Source organism: Cygnus atratus, chromosome 1, assembly GCF_013377495.2.
Source record: "Cygnus atratus isolate AKBS03 ecotype Queensland, Australia chromosome 1, CAtr_DNAZoo_HiC_assembly, whole genome shotgun sequence".
In the NCBI taxonomy this organism is placed as follows: domain Eukaryota; kingdom Metazoa; phylum Chordata; class Aves; order Anseriformes; family Anatidae; genus Cygnus; species Cygnus atratus.
The window spans coordinates 180,792,256-180,809,757 of NC_066362.1; the positions used below are offsets into that span (position 1 = coordinate 180,792,256).

At 43.2% G+C, this 17,502-nt stretch overlaps 1 protein-coding gene across 1 annotated transcript in view; it reads left to right on the plus strand.

The window, feature by feature from the left end:
* Positions 1-10,276: 10,276 nt before the first annotated feature.
* FAM124A (family with sequence similarity 124 member A) overlaps positions 10,277-17,502 on the plus strand; it is a 40,909-nt gene continuing 33,683 nt past the window's right edge. Inside the window, exon 1 of the mRNA XM_035542812.1 lies at positions 10,277-10,347. Coding sequence (XP_035398705.1) covers positions 10,277-10,347 — 71 coding nt within the window. The remainder of the gene's footprint in view (positions 10,348-17,502) is intronic.

The window sequence follows — 17,502 nt, forward strand, 5'->3', positions numbered from 1 at the left end:
AAAAGGGGGGAAGAGAAAAAAAAAAGAAAAAAGAAAAAAAATACTTATAGAAAAATAATCTCCTTAGGGAAATTAGATGAAAAAGAAATGGTAAAAAATGTTAATTTATATGAAAATGGGAGCAAAATAAAGGGATGTTTTAACCTTAGATGGCATAAGAAGATCCTCTGTGCTTTTCTTATAATCATTCCATCCTTTCTTACATGCTTTAGACCTTCTTTATCCTCCGCAACATAAATTTGAACTAATGGCTCTTATTCAGAACAATAAGAGATATAGTTTTTAAAGAATGCTGAGTATCTGCATTTCCCATGGACAGTAAGCTCTGAAAATCTTGTAATTTTCACCTGGGAACCTAAACACAGATGTAAATACCTAACACTGAATGGATAGGCTTGAAAGGGATTGTCAAAATGTAGCAGCAGATTTTATTTGATAAATCCCAAGTGAATAAACTTGGCATCTGAATCATTACTCCAGCCACAGAACTTCTGGAGAGCAGTTAAGGGAGCAACTTCTGGGCAAGCAGAAGTAACTAGTAAAACTTTTCACATTCTTTGAACAAAGGCAAGTGCTTTAAAATCATATATTTTTTTCTTCCTTTGACAGACTTGGAATGAAATTTTTACAAGTTTTTTGCCCAAATACATTTTTTTTGGCTCTTAACTATTTCTTAAGGGTTTGTTGTGGGTTTTTTTTGTAGCACTCACAGCTGTAGCATTATCATGGAAAATAGCTATTTATAAGATCGGTCTTGCAAATACAGAATATTGTCCAAAGTGCTTATCCAAAAAGCACAATGCAGATCTATAAAATACTATGCAGTAATAGGCCACAGTAAATAGTCCCAGAAATGCCAACATACACACATATGTATGAGGGTATAAAGGATGCATATGTTCAAAATGAAATTTAACATTTTAATTATTAGTGCCATTTACTGAGTAGATTCAAAATAAGGAACAGCATTGTTTTAGTGTTAAGATTAACAGTACATTTTCAGACAATGAAGGTTACTGTTTCATTGTTTTCATGCATTTCTGTTTAGCCCAGAATCCATGTCTGAATCATATTATGGAAGTCACACGCCATTTCTTTGAGCATAAGCAACATTCCTCACTCACATACAAGAACGTGGTGATCAGCTTTTCCTTGAATGGCTAGTTAAAGGAGAGATGATGATTTTATTCCCCATTCTATGTGGAGTTGCTTTTTTTTTTTTTTTGACATGCTGACGTGCTGTGATGAGCACTTTATGATGCATGGCTGACTGGCTGTAATACCACTTGATCCTTTAAAAATTAAGAGGCAAGAGGCTGCAGCCTATCATGTAACTCCATTACTGGGATTTGGATTAAGAGTGTCTTGCACGTGTTATTTTCTTTCTTTTAGCTGCTACATGTTAGGTGCCTTGAGAATAGCTCTCGGAATCCTTTTCCTCAAGTTGTCCCTCTCCTGCCCACTTCAGCTCTCCCAAAGATGGGCCAAGGATATATTTGCTGGTGAGCTGCTTGAGCCCAACTCTGGGGAAAAATCCAGTAATCAACAGTAAGAGTAAAAAAAAGAGTAAGCTTAGAAAGAAATTTTTCCATTTTATTTCCATCTGTCTTGCAAAAGCTTATACTGCCTAGTAGAGTAAACACTTTTATTTGTGCAATAATTTCTAGGTTCAGCCTATGGGTATTTTACCTATTAGACTGTGGAAGTAACTGTTTTCCCAAGAAATCTGTTATAGCAGATAGAACAGTGAGTACAACAGCAGTTAGGCATTTTTCTTTCATCTTTGGGAGGCAGTGGGTTCTTAAAGTCTGAAGACAGCTTTCTCACTTGCACTTCTCAGCAAATGCTGTTAAGCACCTTATCCGTCTCTGTCCTCCAGACACTGTGATCGCTATAGCACATGGTGACCTGGGGGCTGCTGTGGTCCTGCACTCTCCTGGGATGTGGGACTTCCTACTGCAGTGCACCCACCACCACCAGCTTGGTTTCTTCACACTTGTGAGCAGCTGGGCTTTGGTCTGTGCATCAAATAGCTTGAGGTTTATGGGTGCAATTAGCAACTTCAATAGTTGGGCATTGTCTCTTGACATGTCTTCCATGGTGATGGATATTGTTACCTTTATCCTTCCAGACAAATCTTTTCCCCCATCAGGTCAAACCAAGACGTTAGGAGGACATGGCCACTCAGCTGTGCCCAGGATGCAACCCATAAATCCCTGGAGGCCAGCCACGTGTGTGGAGGCCCCTGCAGATTTACCAAGAAGGCTTTGATCTGTCATGAATCTCTGATTGAGGCATATCAGAGCTGAGGACAACAGCCATTAGAGGCTTTGTCATCTACACCATGCAGCTTTCTATAGAAAATGAATTTAGAGTATAACTGCTGTCAAGACAGCTTTCCTGTTTCATTAAGGTATTTCTCCACCACTAGCTAAGCAGCACAGACAAAATCAGCCATGTATTCTAATAGTCAGACTTTTACCAAAACAAGATAAGAGCGTGGGCTAAGCATAGCCCTGCTTTGATCCAGTTTGTAGATTCTTATCATCCCTGGTCTTCTTGAATATCAATGTTGCATCTCAAGATGGATCAGCAAGGTGTCATTAGAAATGTGCATTGTCATTATGCTTTTCTTAAACATCTGTTTTTGGCCACTAAATGAGACAGATACTGGGCTAGATGGGTCTTGGACATGACCTCGTACAACCATCCTTATAGTCTCTAATAAAAGAAGGTTGAAGAGCGCCAGGGGTTCCTGGAGGCACTGTTATTCTAAGGGAAGGCATTCAAACACTCCAGTGATGAGCAGCCATCCAAAACTCTAAGGTGGAAGGATGGCAATAAACCAAGTAGATAAGCAGATGGCTTCCAAGCTACAGTATGAGTTTACAGCAACAAATACTAATAGTCTTAAGCCATTTTATGAACTTCTCACAAAATACCAAAACCAGCTATTATATGTCTGGGCTTCTTAAATATCAAAGCTTTTTTTTTTTTTTTTTTTTTTTTTTAAAGTTGATTTATGCAAGCCAAAAGAAGTTATGTAATTTTCAGTTAAAACTTGTAGACCAAAGAAATAGCAACCTAATGTTTTCCTGATAATCCTTTCTGGCTAATGGATTTTGGGCCAAGTTTCTGCCCTCAATGCTTTTATATAGCCCAGTTACACTTCTGCAATGCTTTCAGTGCAGTTTGAGAGCAGCAGCTGAAGTCAAAATGAGTCAGGGCTGCCATGGTCCTGTCCCCTGCCCTGGAGAAGCCATGCACAGCTGGCTGTCCTGTCCCTCCCTGTTGTCTTGCCTCTGGCCTCTGTGCAAGCAGAAAGTGAGTCTCTTCAGGAAAATAATTTGGCTGAAATGAGCCACTTTTTTCTCTCGCTGGGCTGGATTTCAGTCAGATCAGCTTCTTGAAATTCTCCAGGTAGTTTGGAGACGAGGAGGTGTACCTGCCTGGTTAGGGACAGGAGAGAAGGGCAAAATCTCTGCAGCCTCATTTTAGCAGCGTATTAGCTGCTAAGGAGCACTGATGCTAACAAAAGCGTGAGACACCCTAGTTCTGCAGGTCAGTGGATTCAATTTGCAAGTTTAGCTGAGACCTTTACTTTGATTCATCAGCTCTCAGAAGAGGCCATCCTGGTACAAATGGATTAGCCAGAAAACTGTTTGTCCTCTGGGATGCTTCACATCTGCTCAGTGACCTGCCTGCTGTGAGAGAACATTAGAAAAGTGCCTGGCCCATATCTTGGGACAGTGTCTCTCCTCCTTTTAAGTCCCAGTGATGTTTCATTCCTTGCCAATTTTTAACAGAAGCTGACATTTATATCAAGCAGGATTTCTCCCTCCCTTCTGCCTCTCCCCATGCTGATGACCAGAAATGATACCTCTGAAGCAAAATATTCTTGGCATCACTGCCTCCCAATATTCTCAGCACAGGCAGAGGCATCATGCATATAAGGCTACTTCCAACATGAGAGAAGGGATATTTTAACATTTCTTCTCCCACCACACCAGTAAAAGGAGTGGTTATAGCCTCAGCCTAATGAGGGAGGGGAAAGAAAGTCTGTACAGCCAGTGAGACACAGCCACTGGACACAGGAGCTCCTGCAACACCAGCCAGTGTAAATGGGACTTTGCCACTTCCCTCTGCAGCAGTAAATCTACCCTTGTTTATGGATCTCAGAAGTGGAAACAGAAACAAACATCTTCTAGCAAAAAATTATTTAAGTTTTATTTCTGTGATCTACTTTGTGATGTTTACCCTGGCTTAGATTATGCATTAAACAGCCATTCCTGTTGTTTGCTTGAAAAAACAGTTAGTAAATCCCACAACTACAGAATGAAGAGTTTTAATAAAAATATTGAAACCCAATAAGCCCATCTGATTATCAATCTTCTGATTAAAAATTTATGCCACAGGTAATTCAAAACTGGATTTTTACAAATGTGGTAAAACAATTCAGAAATAAAATCTCCCTTGGAGATTCAACAGTGTTTTGAGTGTAGCTGCTGCTTTCCAGAGTAAAATGTTTTACTGTCATGACCAGCTGCAGTGGAAAAAAAAAAAAGAAAAAAGAAAAAAAGAAGATCATTTTTTCCCTTCAGAAGAGTCTACACATAAAAGCTGCTATAATATTTACTACTACTGCCATAGGGGTTTAATTCTTCCTCTTTGAACATCAGTGGGGACAAGACTGGTACTTGAAAGTAAATGTTTCCTCTGCCTTGTAAAACACATTGTTTCACGAAAAGCTTTGTTTAATGGAAGTTGTCATGGTTACCATCAGAGGAGTGCTTTTGTGAACATTATCATCATTCCTCGTAGAGCACTGACGCTGAGTATATGTGAAGGGCTCTAGATACTTGCCAGAAGCCAAAACTGTCTCGTTGACCTCATAAAATGGACAGAAGGTCCGCTGTCTGCGCTCCTGGCAATCTTCTCACATACGTGGCACAACATGACACTTGCTAGCACTCCTTTAGACGTGACAATGGAAACGTTTCCACTGTTCTGTAATGGATGTGAGTTAATGCATTCTAGCACTTCCATCAAAAAAGAAATGAGGTAAATGCTTGAGCATCACCTAACCCTCTCTCTGGCTAAAACGTTACCCCCCCCTCCCCCCCCAACTCAGCAAGTCCACACAAGGCAACTACAATCTCTCTCCACAAGCCAGCACAGATGAGAGCAGCTGCTGGCCAAGCAGGCAAAGAGTACTTGGAAATATGTTCAAATTCGTAGGACTATCCAGCCACTGAGATCTTGAAAGTACCTCTCCAGGCCAGTGGCAATCCCATACAACCTTGTCAGAACTGTGCTGATGCACACGTATGGGGCACCAAAGGAGAGGTGCAGAGTAACACCCATGGTCTCTGACAGTTCCTGTCCATGCTTTGAGCTCAAGGCTTCTTTACAGGAGATGGTGACCAGAAAAAGGGAAATTCACCTGTGTGATCTCCACATCCCTTTGCAAAGCTGTGGCAGGTAGCCCTTGTACACCAGGCTGCCACATTAGGGATGCTCAAATGGGGTGCTGATCCTTGCACATATGAGCAGCAAGCCCCTTGTACTCCCCTTGAGTCCCCGGCTTTGGGATGATACAGAAAAGGACTCCAAATACTCAAGTTTTTATAGGAATTGTTACTGAGTGCTGCAAGTTTTCAATAAAATTTTTAATGTACTAGAATTCAAGTAAAAAAAGAGAGCAATTTGCTTATAAAATACATATTTGCTGTGCTGTACCATGAACTTTGGTGGGAGTGTGCATGCTAGGGTTTTCAAATGAAGTTTAGAATAGTGGGACCTGGGAACCAAACTCCCTTAAACGCCACTGAAAACCCTTGCTCGGTGCTTTGAAGAAACAGCTTTTTATTGCATAGCTGTATTTTACCTCAAAATTGTAGAATTTTAGGAGGTTGGGTGTCTGGCTTGAGACCTACCACAAATGGACCTGACCTCACCATAACCTTTAAAAAAAAACAACGACCCAACAGCCTATGTGAGAAACTGCCACAAATATTTTGGCAACATTTACCAGTCTGAAAGTCAGCCCTTTAGGGCTGACCTAGCATGAAGACTAAACCACTTGCCAAGCCGTAACTCCCCTTCCTTCCAAAAGAGCAATCGTCTTTATGTTTTTTTAATCCATAACCAAGTGTGTTAAGTCCAGTGCTGAATGATAACAAAATCTTGATCTGCAGAGTGATAATTTCCTTTGGGACTGGAGGAGAAAAACCTTTCTACGAAGGCCAGGCCCTGTAAATCGAGACGTTCCTCATTGCAGCACCTAGAATGGGAGGGTAAGTGCCAGGATCAGAGTTCAGAACCCCACAGGAGGATCAGGATTCTGCCTACAGAATGAGATAGCCGAGGATGGGGCCAGCATGGGTATGGGCTGTTTTCAAAAGTTTTAGTCTGGAATGAAAAATCCTCTTGTGTTTTGTCTTTATCAGCAGTTCTCCACCTTCTAAGCCAGGTGGTTTTTCTTTCTTTCAGAAATAGGACTCTAATGTATAGAAGGAACTGCTGTGGCATCTGTCGCTTTTCTTCTGGAATTGCACCAAAGAGAGAGAGAAAAAGAGAGAGAGAGAGAAATCCAAAATGCTGCATGAAAAGAATTGAATTGAGGACTTTTTTTTTTTTTTCCTAGCAGAGTCACCTTCCACCAGAATTTAAGTTAAATGAGAAGGGACACATTTTTCTCCTCTCTCCCTACCTTACAGTGAAGCTCTACCACTATAGAAAGAAATGTGAGGCTAGAAATATCCCGTATGTGATACCTTGATCAGTAGGACGTCCATACAAACAGAACAACCACCTCTTTTTTGCTTACTCCTTTTTGGGCTAGAGAGAGTCCTTTTTGGACTAATGCTTTTGTCACGCACCCCATCCTCACGGCTCATGCAAGACAGATGATAGCCTGCCAGATCGAGAGTAGAAAAGAGATTGAAATCTGAACCCAGGTGTAGATCCACCAGGGAAATTGATGCTTTTGCCTCCTGTTTTAGTGCATGTATGATCTGACACGGTTTCAGCTTTCGGCTTTCAGCTTTCTACTCTGCCTTCATCCAGCAGCAGCCGGCCCCCTCCTGCAGCCTGCTCTCAGCTACTCAGACCAGTGTGCGAGGGATGAGTAGGAGGTTTGCATGTCCTCAGTGTTAATTCATTTTTGACAAGAGAGGGGGGTTAATTTTTTGTCTTCCTTGCAGATTTCTCCTGCTACATTTTGAGCACTGCTACTAAATGTTATTTAATGAAAGGCTTGAAATTTTGGGAAACTTAACCCAGGAATATTTTTATTATTATCCTTATCTTTACACCATTATTATAGCCTCATAAGTGTAAGAAAGTAATTAAAACTTAACCTCTCTTTTCAACAAACCATACAGAAGAGCTAATGTGAAGCGCTGGTAGCAGAGAAAAGCTAGCTAAAGGCTAAGACTTAACACCTCGTTCATTAGAATCTCTGAAATGCTTGGAATTTAATGCAGAGAAGTCTTCTTTTCACCATAATTATGTGAAAGACCAGAATAAAACAGAGTTAAATGAAGCAAATGTATAAATAAAAGAGCCTAGAGTTTGTGGTAGCTTTACTTACTATCTTAATTATATATTTCCTTAGAATGTTTCTTTTTTCCCTCCCTGGGACAGATGGAATAAATTAATCTTAAATGCAGCATAAAATCTATTCCAGATCCTCTCATATGCCAGTGCTTAAACATTACTAACTAGAATAATAAAAGTCAGAAATGGAAAAGATCTATTACCTGACCACCTAAAATTTAACATACAGAAATATATCCATTTAACTAAATCTATTTCTAAATATTTAAGGAGGTTTGGTTACATCTTAAATCAGTTCAATGGTGGCTAGAGTCAATTTATTTCACTTTGAAACCACACTTAAAAGTGAGTGGAAGCGACCTGCTTTTAAAGGCAGTTACACTAACTAAATAAATACATGTCTGCAGACTAAGAGACATCAAGGTCTGTCCCATCCTGGTAATACAGAATGTAAATAAATACCTTCTGAATAGGCCCTTCAGGGGTTCAGGGTCTTCCATCACCACTGCAGTTGCTGGATAATAAATATCTAACTGCTCCCAAAACATGTTCAAGCTGGAAATGAAGATATACTGAATCTTTGTCTCAGGTTTGCCACTCTCTTGCCCTGGATCAATCATTTAAACACACACAATGTCTGTAAATACATTAATGCCTTTTACCTGAATATGATGATTCAAATATTAACAAGTTGAGAGCACAGCATTCTGGTCCCAATCCTAAAAGAAACTGCATGCATGTAATGTTGTGTAAGTGAATACGTTGATTTAGATGGCAGTATACCAGTTATGAAGGACAGAAGAGTTTGTTTCCTTAAGTTCTGCAGTACTGCGTATGTGCCTGCATGGGACAGTTTTGTATGAGCACTTTCTACAATTTTGTCCAAACTAGCTTTTAGTAACCACTGAGGGAGAGACGGAATAGGGATTCTAATTAGAGGGGCTCATCCCATACTTAAAGCATTATATTTATTGAAATACGTTAAATCCTCCATAGAAACTGAAGAATCATTTTTATTGCTTTCAAAATGCTATGCACGCAAAACAAGTTTCCTATGCAATGGTATGATTTTTTCTAATTGTTGATAAGTAGTAGAGACTGAAAGACTCTCCTAAAGACCACTGGAGACACATGTTGGATCAACCTGTGATGCCAAGAGGCTGCAGGGCTGTGCATGAGTCCTGTGGCACTCTTTGGTACAGCAGTGGGAATTCACCAGTGCCAGGACAAGCATTGCTGGGTTTGGTAAAAGCTCGTTGTTCCTACAGTGTGCTGAAACCACCTTTGCAGCTGTTCCCAAGCTGTTCCCTCTCATTTTACAGCACTCACACCCAGATACAGATTATTTTAGACAACCACGGCCATAAACTATTAGAGACAACAGTTGTGTGAGCTATATCCATTATGAGCCTTCTAAACAAAATTAAATGTTACTCTTGATTTGAGATACTGTACGGTTGGTTATACACAGTTTACTGCACCACTGGCAATCATGAACATATCTTAAAATAAAGGACTTCGATGCTGTACAATGTAGACATAGCTAAACGAGTACTAGTGGAAAACTAAACCAGTTTACCATGTCTTACTCCTGGCTTATGTGACGCATTTCTACCTCCTGGTCCAGTCTAGTATTTTTTGATGTTGAGATTTTGACCATTTTCCTTCTTTTCTGAAAGGCAATAGAACAAAAGTATAAAAAACAGGCAAACCAACAAACAAAAAACATGCTGACTTTTAACTTTTGATCACTTTCTGCAAATAGCTATCTCCAACAGCTGACAGAAATTAGGCGGTTGCTTGAGATTTCTGAAAATTCCCATTCATCAAATCTGACATTTTCCACAGAACATCAATGGAAGAAGTTTCTCAGGTCTGGGGCAGGATTTTTTTTTTTTTTAATTGTCACACAGTATCTAGATTGCAGGGAACACAGGAACACTGCTTCCGATGTTGTGCGAACCTGATTTGGTGGAGACACAAGCAGTGGTCTCCCAGCTTGGAGCCGGAGGTGACAAATCAGTTCTGCCCCATTCTCCTGTAGTCTGCTACAGCCTGAATAACAGCAGTCGAATACAATACAGCAGAGGGCCACCCAGGTGAGGAAGGGCCTGGAGCACCTCTCCTGTGAGCAGAGGCCGGGAGAGCTGGGACTGCTCAGCCTGGAGAAGAGGAGGCTCAGGGGGATCTCACCCAGGGCTGTGAATCCCCGCAGGCAGGGGGCAAAGAGGCCGCAGCCAGGCTCTTGTCAGGGGTGCCCAGCGCCAGGCCAGGGGCAGTGGGCACCAAGGGGCAGGCAGGAGGCTCCCTCTGAGCACCAGGCAGCACTTGTGTGCTGGGCGGGCGGCTGAGCACTGGCCCAGGCTGCCCAGAGAGGCTGTGGGGTCTCCTCCTGGATGGCGCCTGGATGGGGTCCTGGGCACCCTGCTGGAGGTCACTTTCAAAGCGCCCTCCCCGGCCCGCAGGGAGGCCAGGCGGCAGGCCGCAGGACTCAGCCCACGACTGCGAGGCCGCCCTCGGGAGCCCCCCGTAGCGCCCGGCGGGGCTGCGGCAGGAGGCCGGGCTGCGTCGGGGGGGGGGCCGGGGAGGGAAAGGCTCGGCCCCGACCCCCGTGCAGGGGCGGTCCGGAGCCTCCCGCCGCCGCCTCCCTCCCGCAGCCGGCGGCGCGGAGCGGTGCGGAGCGGAGCGGCATGGACGGAGCCGCGGCGTCGCCGCCATGGAGCAGCAGCAGCAGCAGCAGCCCGGCGGCGAGGAGGACTGCGGGGACTCGGGAGCCGAGACGGGAGGGTGAGAGGGGGAGGGCTGGGAGGGACGGGGTTGGGAAGGGAAGGAAGAGGGGAGAGGCTTGGGGGGGGGGGGGCAGAGAGCACCGGGGTGTTCCCGTCCCTCCATCCTTCAGCCCCACCGCCCGGGGGGGGGTGGGAGCCTCCGGGGGTCCTGAGGCATCCCCGCGCTGGGAAAGCCCTCGGTCCCCCCAGCCTCTTAGGGCTGGTTGGGATAAAGCCTCCCCCACCATCATCATCCTCGTTATGCACCTTGGAGGAAGGTAACAAAGCTGCGGGCAGGGCCCGGGGGTGCCTTGTTGAGGGCTTCGTGCCAGCCCGGGACAGTTTGTGTTGAGGATGGGCTTAGATTTGTGGGTGCCCCAAAATGGGGTTAGTGTTGTCACGATGCTCACCATACCGGCCTGTAAAGTGCCCTCAGCTTTGCCGGTGGGTGTCCGACCTGTAAGTGCCTCACTGAAGTCAGGCAGAGTGACGGTTTTATCTGGCTCCGTGCCCCAGCTTGCTCTGTTGGTAAGCTGGATGACTCCTGAGACCACGGAGCTGCAGGGATCATCCACGGGATCCCCCCGCTCAGCTCCCACCCTCAGCCCACCTCTGCAGGAGGGAGAGGGAGCTTCTGCCCTGCCCGTCCTGTGTGCTGCTGCCGGGTCATCGTGTCGGGAACAGCAGCGAGCCTTTGCTCATTCTCCAGCCCCAAAAGGATGAACAGAGGTTGCCTGCTCCCCTTTACGCTGTTTACGCTCCCCTTTACGCTGTTCTCTCCTAGCTCTCCTCCCTCCCCCCCAGCTCCTTGTCTACAGTGTGTCTCACTTGGTCCCTTGTCTGCATGGGCTTGAGGGTGTGCACACACCCAGGTGCAGCAAGGTTGGACAGCCTTCTGACTCTTTCCTTCACTTTCTCCCTTCTTGCTACTGTGACAGCCCGTGCTGAGATTCAGGGAAAAAGACGCTATCCTGCTCTCAAACTGATACTGATAAATAATAGCACATACAGGGGTGCTGGGGCTCTGTGCTGGTGTATGAGACTGAGAGCATAACAAAACTGTAGAGCTAATTCTTTGCAAAGTGGTGTCAGGTGCACGGCACCCAAACTGAAGTTGCAGTGCTATAAATTAAAAAAAAACAGACATGAAATATGGCTATCTCTTTCATTTACCAACTATTAATTCAAATAACTTTTTTTTTTTAACTCTTCTGTGGTCTGAGAAGCTAAGGACTTTCATCTTACATAGTTGTAGTATTGCAGACAGATCTGGCAGTGAAAGTTTTAAAATGTGTCACGTGGCGGAAAAAAATCCATGTCTTCTTTCTAGTTCTTGGAACAACATCTTTAGGGAATGTGGGTGAAAGGAAGAGTAACTAATCACTGAATTCATGGCTGGTTCAAAGCTCAAAACATCCTCGATGGGTCAAGTCACTCTCAGTTTGCTGTGCTTACCCAGAATAGAGAAATCTGCATTTCCTTGGGAGGGGCGCTGGGAAGGATTTGCCCCAGCTGGTGATGTTAGCCTTCAGACCTCAGTGATGAGCACGACAGCCACTTACGTCTGGTGTTGGTGAGGTGTTAAAGCTGATGATTTTATGAAGCATCCCTGTCACCGGCTTGACACTGGAAGGTGTAGCTTAGCAGAAGAGTCTGTCTGAGGAACTTTAACGAGGACATATGGCAATTGATAACCACGGGAGTTTATTTGGAAAAGCAATAGGTCTCTGCGTTTCGATTATTATTTTTAGCTCTGTTTAGCAGCTATTTAGTCTGATAAACATGTTGCGTATGTCTCTTTCACAATGTTTATATTTCAGTTTTCTCACCAACCCAACTGCTCACAGCACTTGCCTTTTCTTCTTACCAGACGATCTGCTTTTTGCTTTGTCTCAGTCCCATCCTAGACATCGCTGAACTGAGCTGTTTGTCTTTTTCTCTAATTACTCAACGGTTAAAAATTAAATAAATAACAATTTTCAAGTTCAGCCACCATCCTGTGAAAGTATAAGGATAGACAACTGTCAAAGTGATTCAGTAAGAGGTTTACGTCGAGTGCTCTCTTTCTGTCACTCAGGGAACAATAGCGTGCAGTGCCTGCAGTAAAGCCAGGCGCTGCGAGCCACTGTCATCCCGATAATTGCACGTAACGGCGTGTGAGCTCCGACATGGAGGCTGTGCCATGGAAGCTGTTTGTAACAACCAGCCAGCCTCGTACATCAAGTACCCCATCCGCGTCTTACGGTTTTGCTGCAGCTTCCACCTGCAAGTGCAGGCAAAGGTCTGTGCTCCAGGAAAGCTCAGTTACAGTTTTAAGCCTTCATTTTCCTAATCAGCTGGAAAATATCTTCCTCGTACTGCATTTGCCTCGGTAAATACGGTTGGCAAACAGGCTGCAGAACAAAAACAGTGTATTTTAAGTGACTGAATCCAATCAGAATGGATTGAGCTGTTGTTGTCAAGTACCTAAATAGAGTGAGTAGAACGTATAAGCCAATTAGTTTATATTGGCTATTTATTAATGAGATTTGAAAGAGTTTGACCATCCTGGGTCTAAGAGACATTGCCTGTACTAAGTGTGTCTTCTAAGGAAATGTATTTTTGAGCTTTCTTGTGTAAAACCCTTATTTCATCTGCTACTGAAATCTTTTAGCCCAGAAGTATGGGAGACTGAGAGTTTTCAGCTATAATGTTTTTTGTAGTGTTTTGGTACTATAAAACCAGAAATTTTAGGAAGAAAATGGTCTTTTGGGGAGGGGAGGTGGACATTGATTAGAAAGCCAACAGAGTGGAAGACAAGTAGAAGAAAGGATTTAAAAGGAGGAAAAATATTTATGTTTAGAACTGTAGATCGATCATAGAGAAAAGCAAAAAGGCTAGAAAAAAAACATACTAAGCTGCTTAAAATGAGTAGTAGAAAAGTGCATTTTTGAATTTTCTTGGTTTCACAAGCCATGCAAACGCTGTTATTTCACTATCCTTACTCAGAATAGCAGAGCTAAGTTTGGGGGGGGGGGTCTGAAACACCCAAAGTGGCAAACTAAAACAATTTTAGAAGTTATTAGGCACACCAAATTGAAGCAATGAGAAAGATTCTTGTTGTCACTGAGGCTAGTGGTGAAGCACTGGTTCGATGCATCGCATTGGTTCAATTCATTGCATTCAAGACTGATATCCAGAGGGAAGCATCATGAATGTAGAAAACCGGTAGTTTCTCAGACCCAAAGTCTTAAATGTTTGATTCCTAAATTTTTGTTAGGCCCAGTTGGCTGTATTCGAGGATTGCTTTTATAGGTATGCTCCCTCCTTTTTATTAAGTGTATGTGCCTTAACTGAGCATAACACTTCAGTGAGATAACTGGCATTAATGAAGATTTCACTATCTGTGACAATTCCCAGCAGAACTGCACAAGTTCCCTTAGACATCTGTAAGAGACAATGCCTTAGGAGGTTCACACTTTAATCATTAGCTTGCTAACAGTGTCAAACTTTGCCTAAGCCCTTCATTTTTTGCCTTCCTCACTTAAAAGTCATTTACAGTTTTGAGAAGTTATAACTTTCAACTTAAATGACTTGAATTTGCAACTTGAGCCTTTCCTCATGTACTTCAAAAATTTCATTCATATTTTTAGAGCAACCGAAGACTTGAAATTCAATGCTCTTCTCAATGCACAGAAGTATTGAAGTAGAAGGGTTTTTTTTTCTGTATAAGTTAAAAACCTAAATATTAAGGTTTTATTAATGGTGCAAACCACATCCACTAGTAGTTAAATGCTGAGTATTTGATGAATTTTAGGAAGAAGGAAAACTGTACTAGCAGTTGGTAGCAGTAAACTGCTGAGGAAAGTTCAAAGATGTATGGAGAAATCCCTTTCAAAACAGAGAGACAAAAAATTGCATAGGCTTAGGGCACTGTACCATGCAGCAGTTATTTTTAATGTATATTTAGCAAAATCCACAACTATTTAGTTGTAGTTATTATGTGGGGGATTTAATCCATCCTTTTTGTCTTCTCCTGTGGCTATCTTCCCCAAATTAATCTCTATAGAGATTGTCAAAACTTCTTGGTTGTGCTGTACACATTCATTATTTTTCCTTGTGGCTCTGTCCTTAGCTGCATGCATGACCCTGGATAAGTCACAAACTCTTTGAGCCTCCTTTTACTTATCTGTTAAGCAGATAAAAAATCCTTTTCTTGTTTGTTGCAATTCTGTAACCTGTGTGAGACTCAGAAAATACAGTTGTTAATGGGAGACAGGACAGCCTGTAAAAAAGAGGGTGTACCCCACTTACAAGTATTAAGAATGTTGTAGTACACGTGTGTCCTCAGTCAGATCGGGCTGCTTAAATTATTAAATGAGTAGACGAGCCACTTGTCTGGGGCGAGGAGATGTTGTTTCCATGTCACTGTCATATGCTTCTAGCTTAAAGGGTTTCAACACTTAAGACTTTGTCGTCTGTACGGTAGTCCTTCAATATGACAAGTCAGTCTCTTGTCACAGATTTCAGCCATTTATGTGAAACTCTCAGGAATACAAATCACTGCTGCTGAAACCTATTTTGAGATTGTTTTTTTTTTTTTTAACCTTGGGGCTTTTTTCGTTTTTCCTTTTTTTTTTTTTTTTCTTGAAACATTCACTTCGTAGATATACATCATTCTAGATGTGTCAAGCTGTACAATTTGTCTGTGATTTGACATTCAAACAACATAAAGTTGAGCTTTTTGTCATGATTTGGGACTGAGTAACCCTTTCTGATCAGATTTCACCATTGGAGTGAAGCTGTTTCATTGAACCTGTGGGAAGGCAGACCTTTCTAGTGTGTTGCTCCAGGGCTGGGTGCTGAAAGCAATACTGAAACTGACTGTAAATCCCCTTTGACTGATAACCACGATGGTTAGGTCTCAGCAGGAATGAGATTTCTGTCAGCTAACTGTGGCTGAGAGGAACAGGACCCCAGGAGGGGATGCTACATGGAGGCAGATGTGTGCTATCTGCATCCTGGTGCATCCATCCCTCTGGGAGCACGGTGTGGGGAATGGGGTGCCAAGGCAGGGGTGCTAACCAAAACACCATGGTCCTGCCTCATCAGGTGCCTTGTGGAAGGTTAGAAGCAACACTTCATCCTGATACAACGATGATGGGGATGACAGTAGTGATGTCTCTCATGTTCAGCCTCAAACATAGGTATTGGGAATAAGCTCTTGAGTGCGGTGGTGACAGCTGGGCTGTGGGAATCCATCCTCTGACTTCATCACTCTGTTGGGAATCCAGAGCAAGATGTTTTGAGACGAGCTGCTCTGAGTTATTTCGTTGCAGTCGTCTTGATTACACAAGTAGAAGTACAGCGAAGGTAATGGGTTTGTGTTGGATAGGTATTAGTGAAACAGATTGCAATCTGACCCACAGGAATTTGGTGAGAAGAAACCCAAGGCAGAGCTACAAACCTAAATCTGTCTCACACGTTGCACTCTAACTGCTATAAAATCCTCCTGTGTGCCCTGTGGAGTGCTTTCTGGGGGAGGGAAGGCAAAGAAGCTGCTTAATGCAGCTCTTATATGAAACAGTGAAATTGAAATAACTGTAGGCAGAGAAGACGGGAAAATGTGAGTACATCAGGTGCCATACCATTGGTCCTAGGCAAGCTAAGGGAGTAGACAACAGAGGAGCTAGTAAACTTTACGTGGTAGTGACTTTTTGTGGGGGATTTTTTTGTTTGTTTGTTTGATTTGGTTTGGTTTGGTTTTGCTGCATTTTATTTTGTTTCTGGGGACTAAGGAGTCTATGCAATGGGGATCTTGGACAAAGCAGTGTAGTAGCGTGTTAGGATAACTTGAGAGATACGTTCATGTTACACAGCAGACTGCCTTGTGGAGATGTTGTTTGGCTCAGAAACTCTACTTTTAGCTATATTCGTGCATTAAACAGCCTGTGGGGGTGTTCTGAGCTCTGAGACAGTTTTGTCCATACTCTTGAATACTTCAAATGGTCAATGGCATCAGTTTGGATGGGGCCACCTAGTTCTCCCATGGGATTCCTGGGAGAGCCAGGAGCTTTTTTCACCATGTTACCGTGGCCAGAGACCATTTGCAGAAGACCTCTTGCCAGGCTGGTTTGGAAGGCCGGAGGTTTTAATGGTACAGGTGCAGACTGTTTCACACTGGTTGACCTCAGTCCCACACAGCTCCCCTGATGACATTTGTTAATTACCCTACGTGTCACCAGTGTGGCACTGCTAATGAGATGCTGTGCCACGGCTGATCATCAGACCTAAGTAACCCAAGCACAGTGAGATGCTGAAGTACCTGGGTTGTTTTTGTGATTCAGAGAGACCTTACGTAGCAGCACTTCTTCCACAAAGAAAGGGGTTTAGCGTGTTTTTATGTATCGTACTCAGAAATTGCAGGTTGTGCTAGCAGCTACTGGTATTCAGTGAGCTGTTTCCCCCTCTTGGGTATGTTGAAGCTCTGTATTAATAATCATCAATGAACAATGCAGGCTGATCTCAGAGGACTGCTCAGGATCCTTTGTGCTCATGATGGACTTACGCTCTCCGATAATGCACCATCCTGATCCTTCAACAGCTCTAGTGGGAATCTAGGTCCCACATTTATCTCAAGCTTCTGCATTCCTACTTTAATGTCTCTTGACATGCTCACAGCTCCTCTTTGCTGGTGGGCTGGCCGTTAAGCACAAATTCTTTGCCCTAATTTTCAGTACCTCCCACTGCTCCAATACCCCTTTTGATCGTTTTTTTCTCATTATGTGCCCATAAAAGGAACAGTCCTCCATTTGTTCAGTTTCTGTCCTGAACATCTCTTTCCTTTTATCTGTACTGTAATATCTATCAGTAGCACAGGGGAAATTGCTGGCTGCAAGACCACGTAATTGGCTGGGAGCCTCTGAGCAGTATGACCCCAGTCTTTCACCATTAGAGCCAGAGAGTGCTTTAGTCTTGAATTATCCCAACGGGAGAATCATTTCCCAGGGGAACTGATAGGAGCTGATGCTCAGGATGTTTAAAACAGGGATGGAAAGAATGGGAGGAAACAAACTTGCTTGATGTCGAGAGCCTACATGACCCAGGAGTTGTTTATTTCTGTACTTAATTTAGAATTCAGTATCCTACAAGGATGACTATAAGGAAAAACATTCTTTTTCTCCTACTTTGTAAA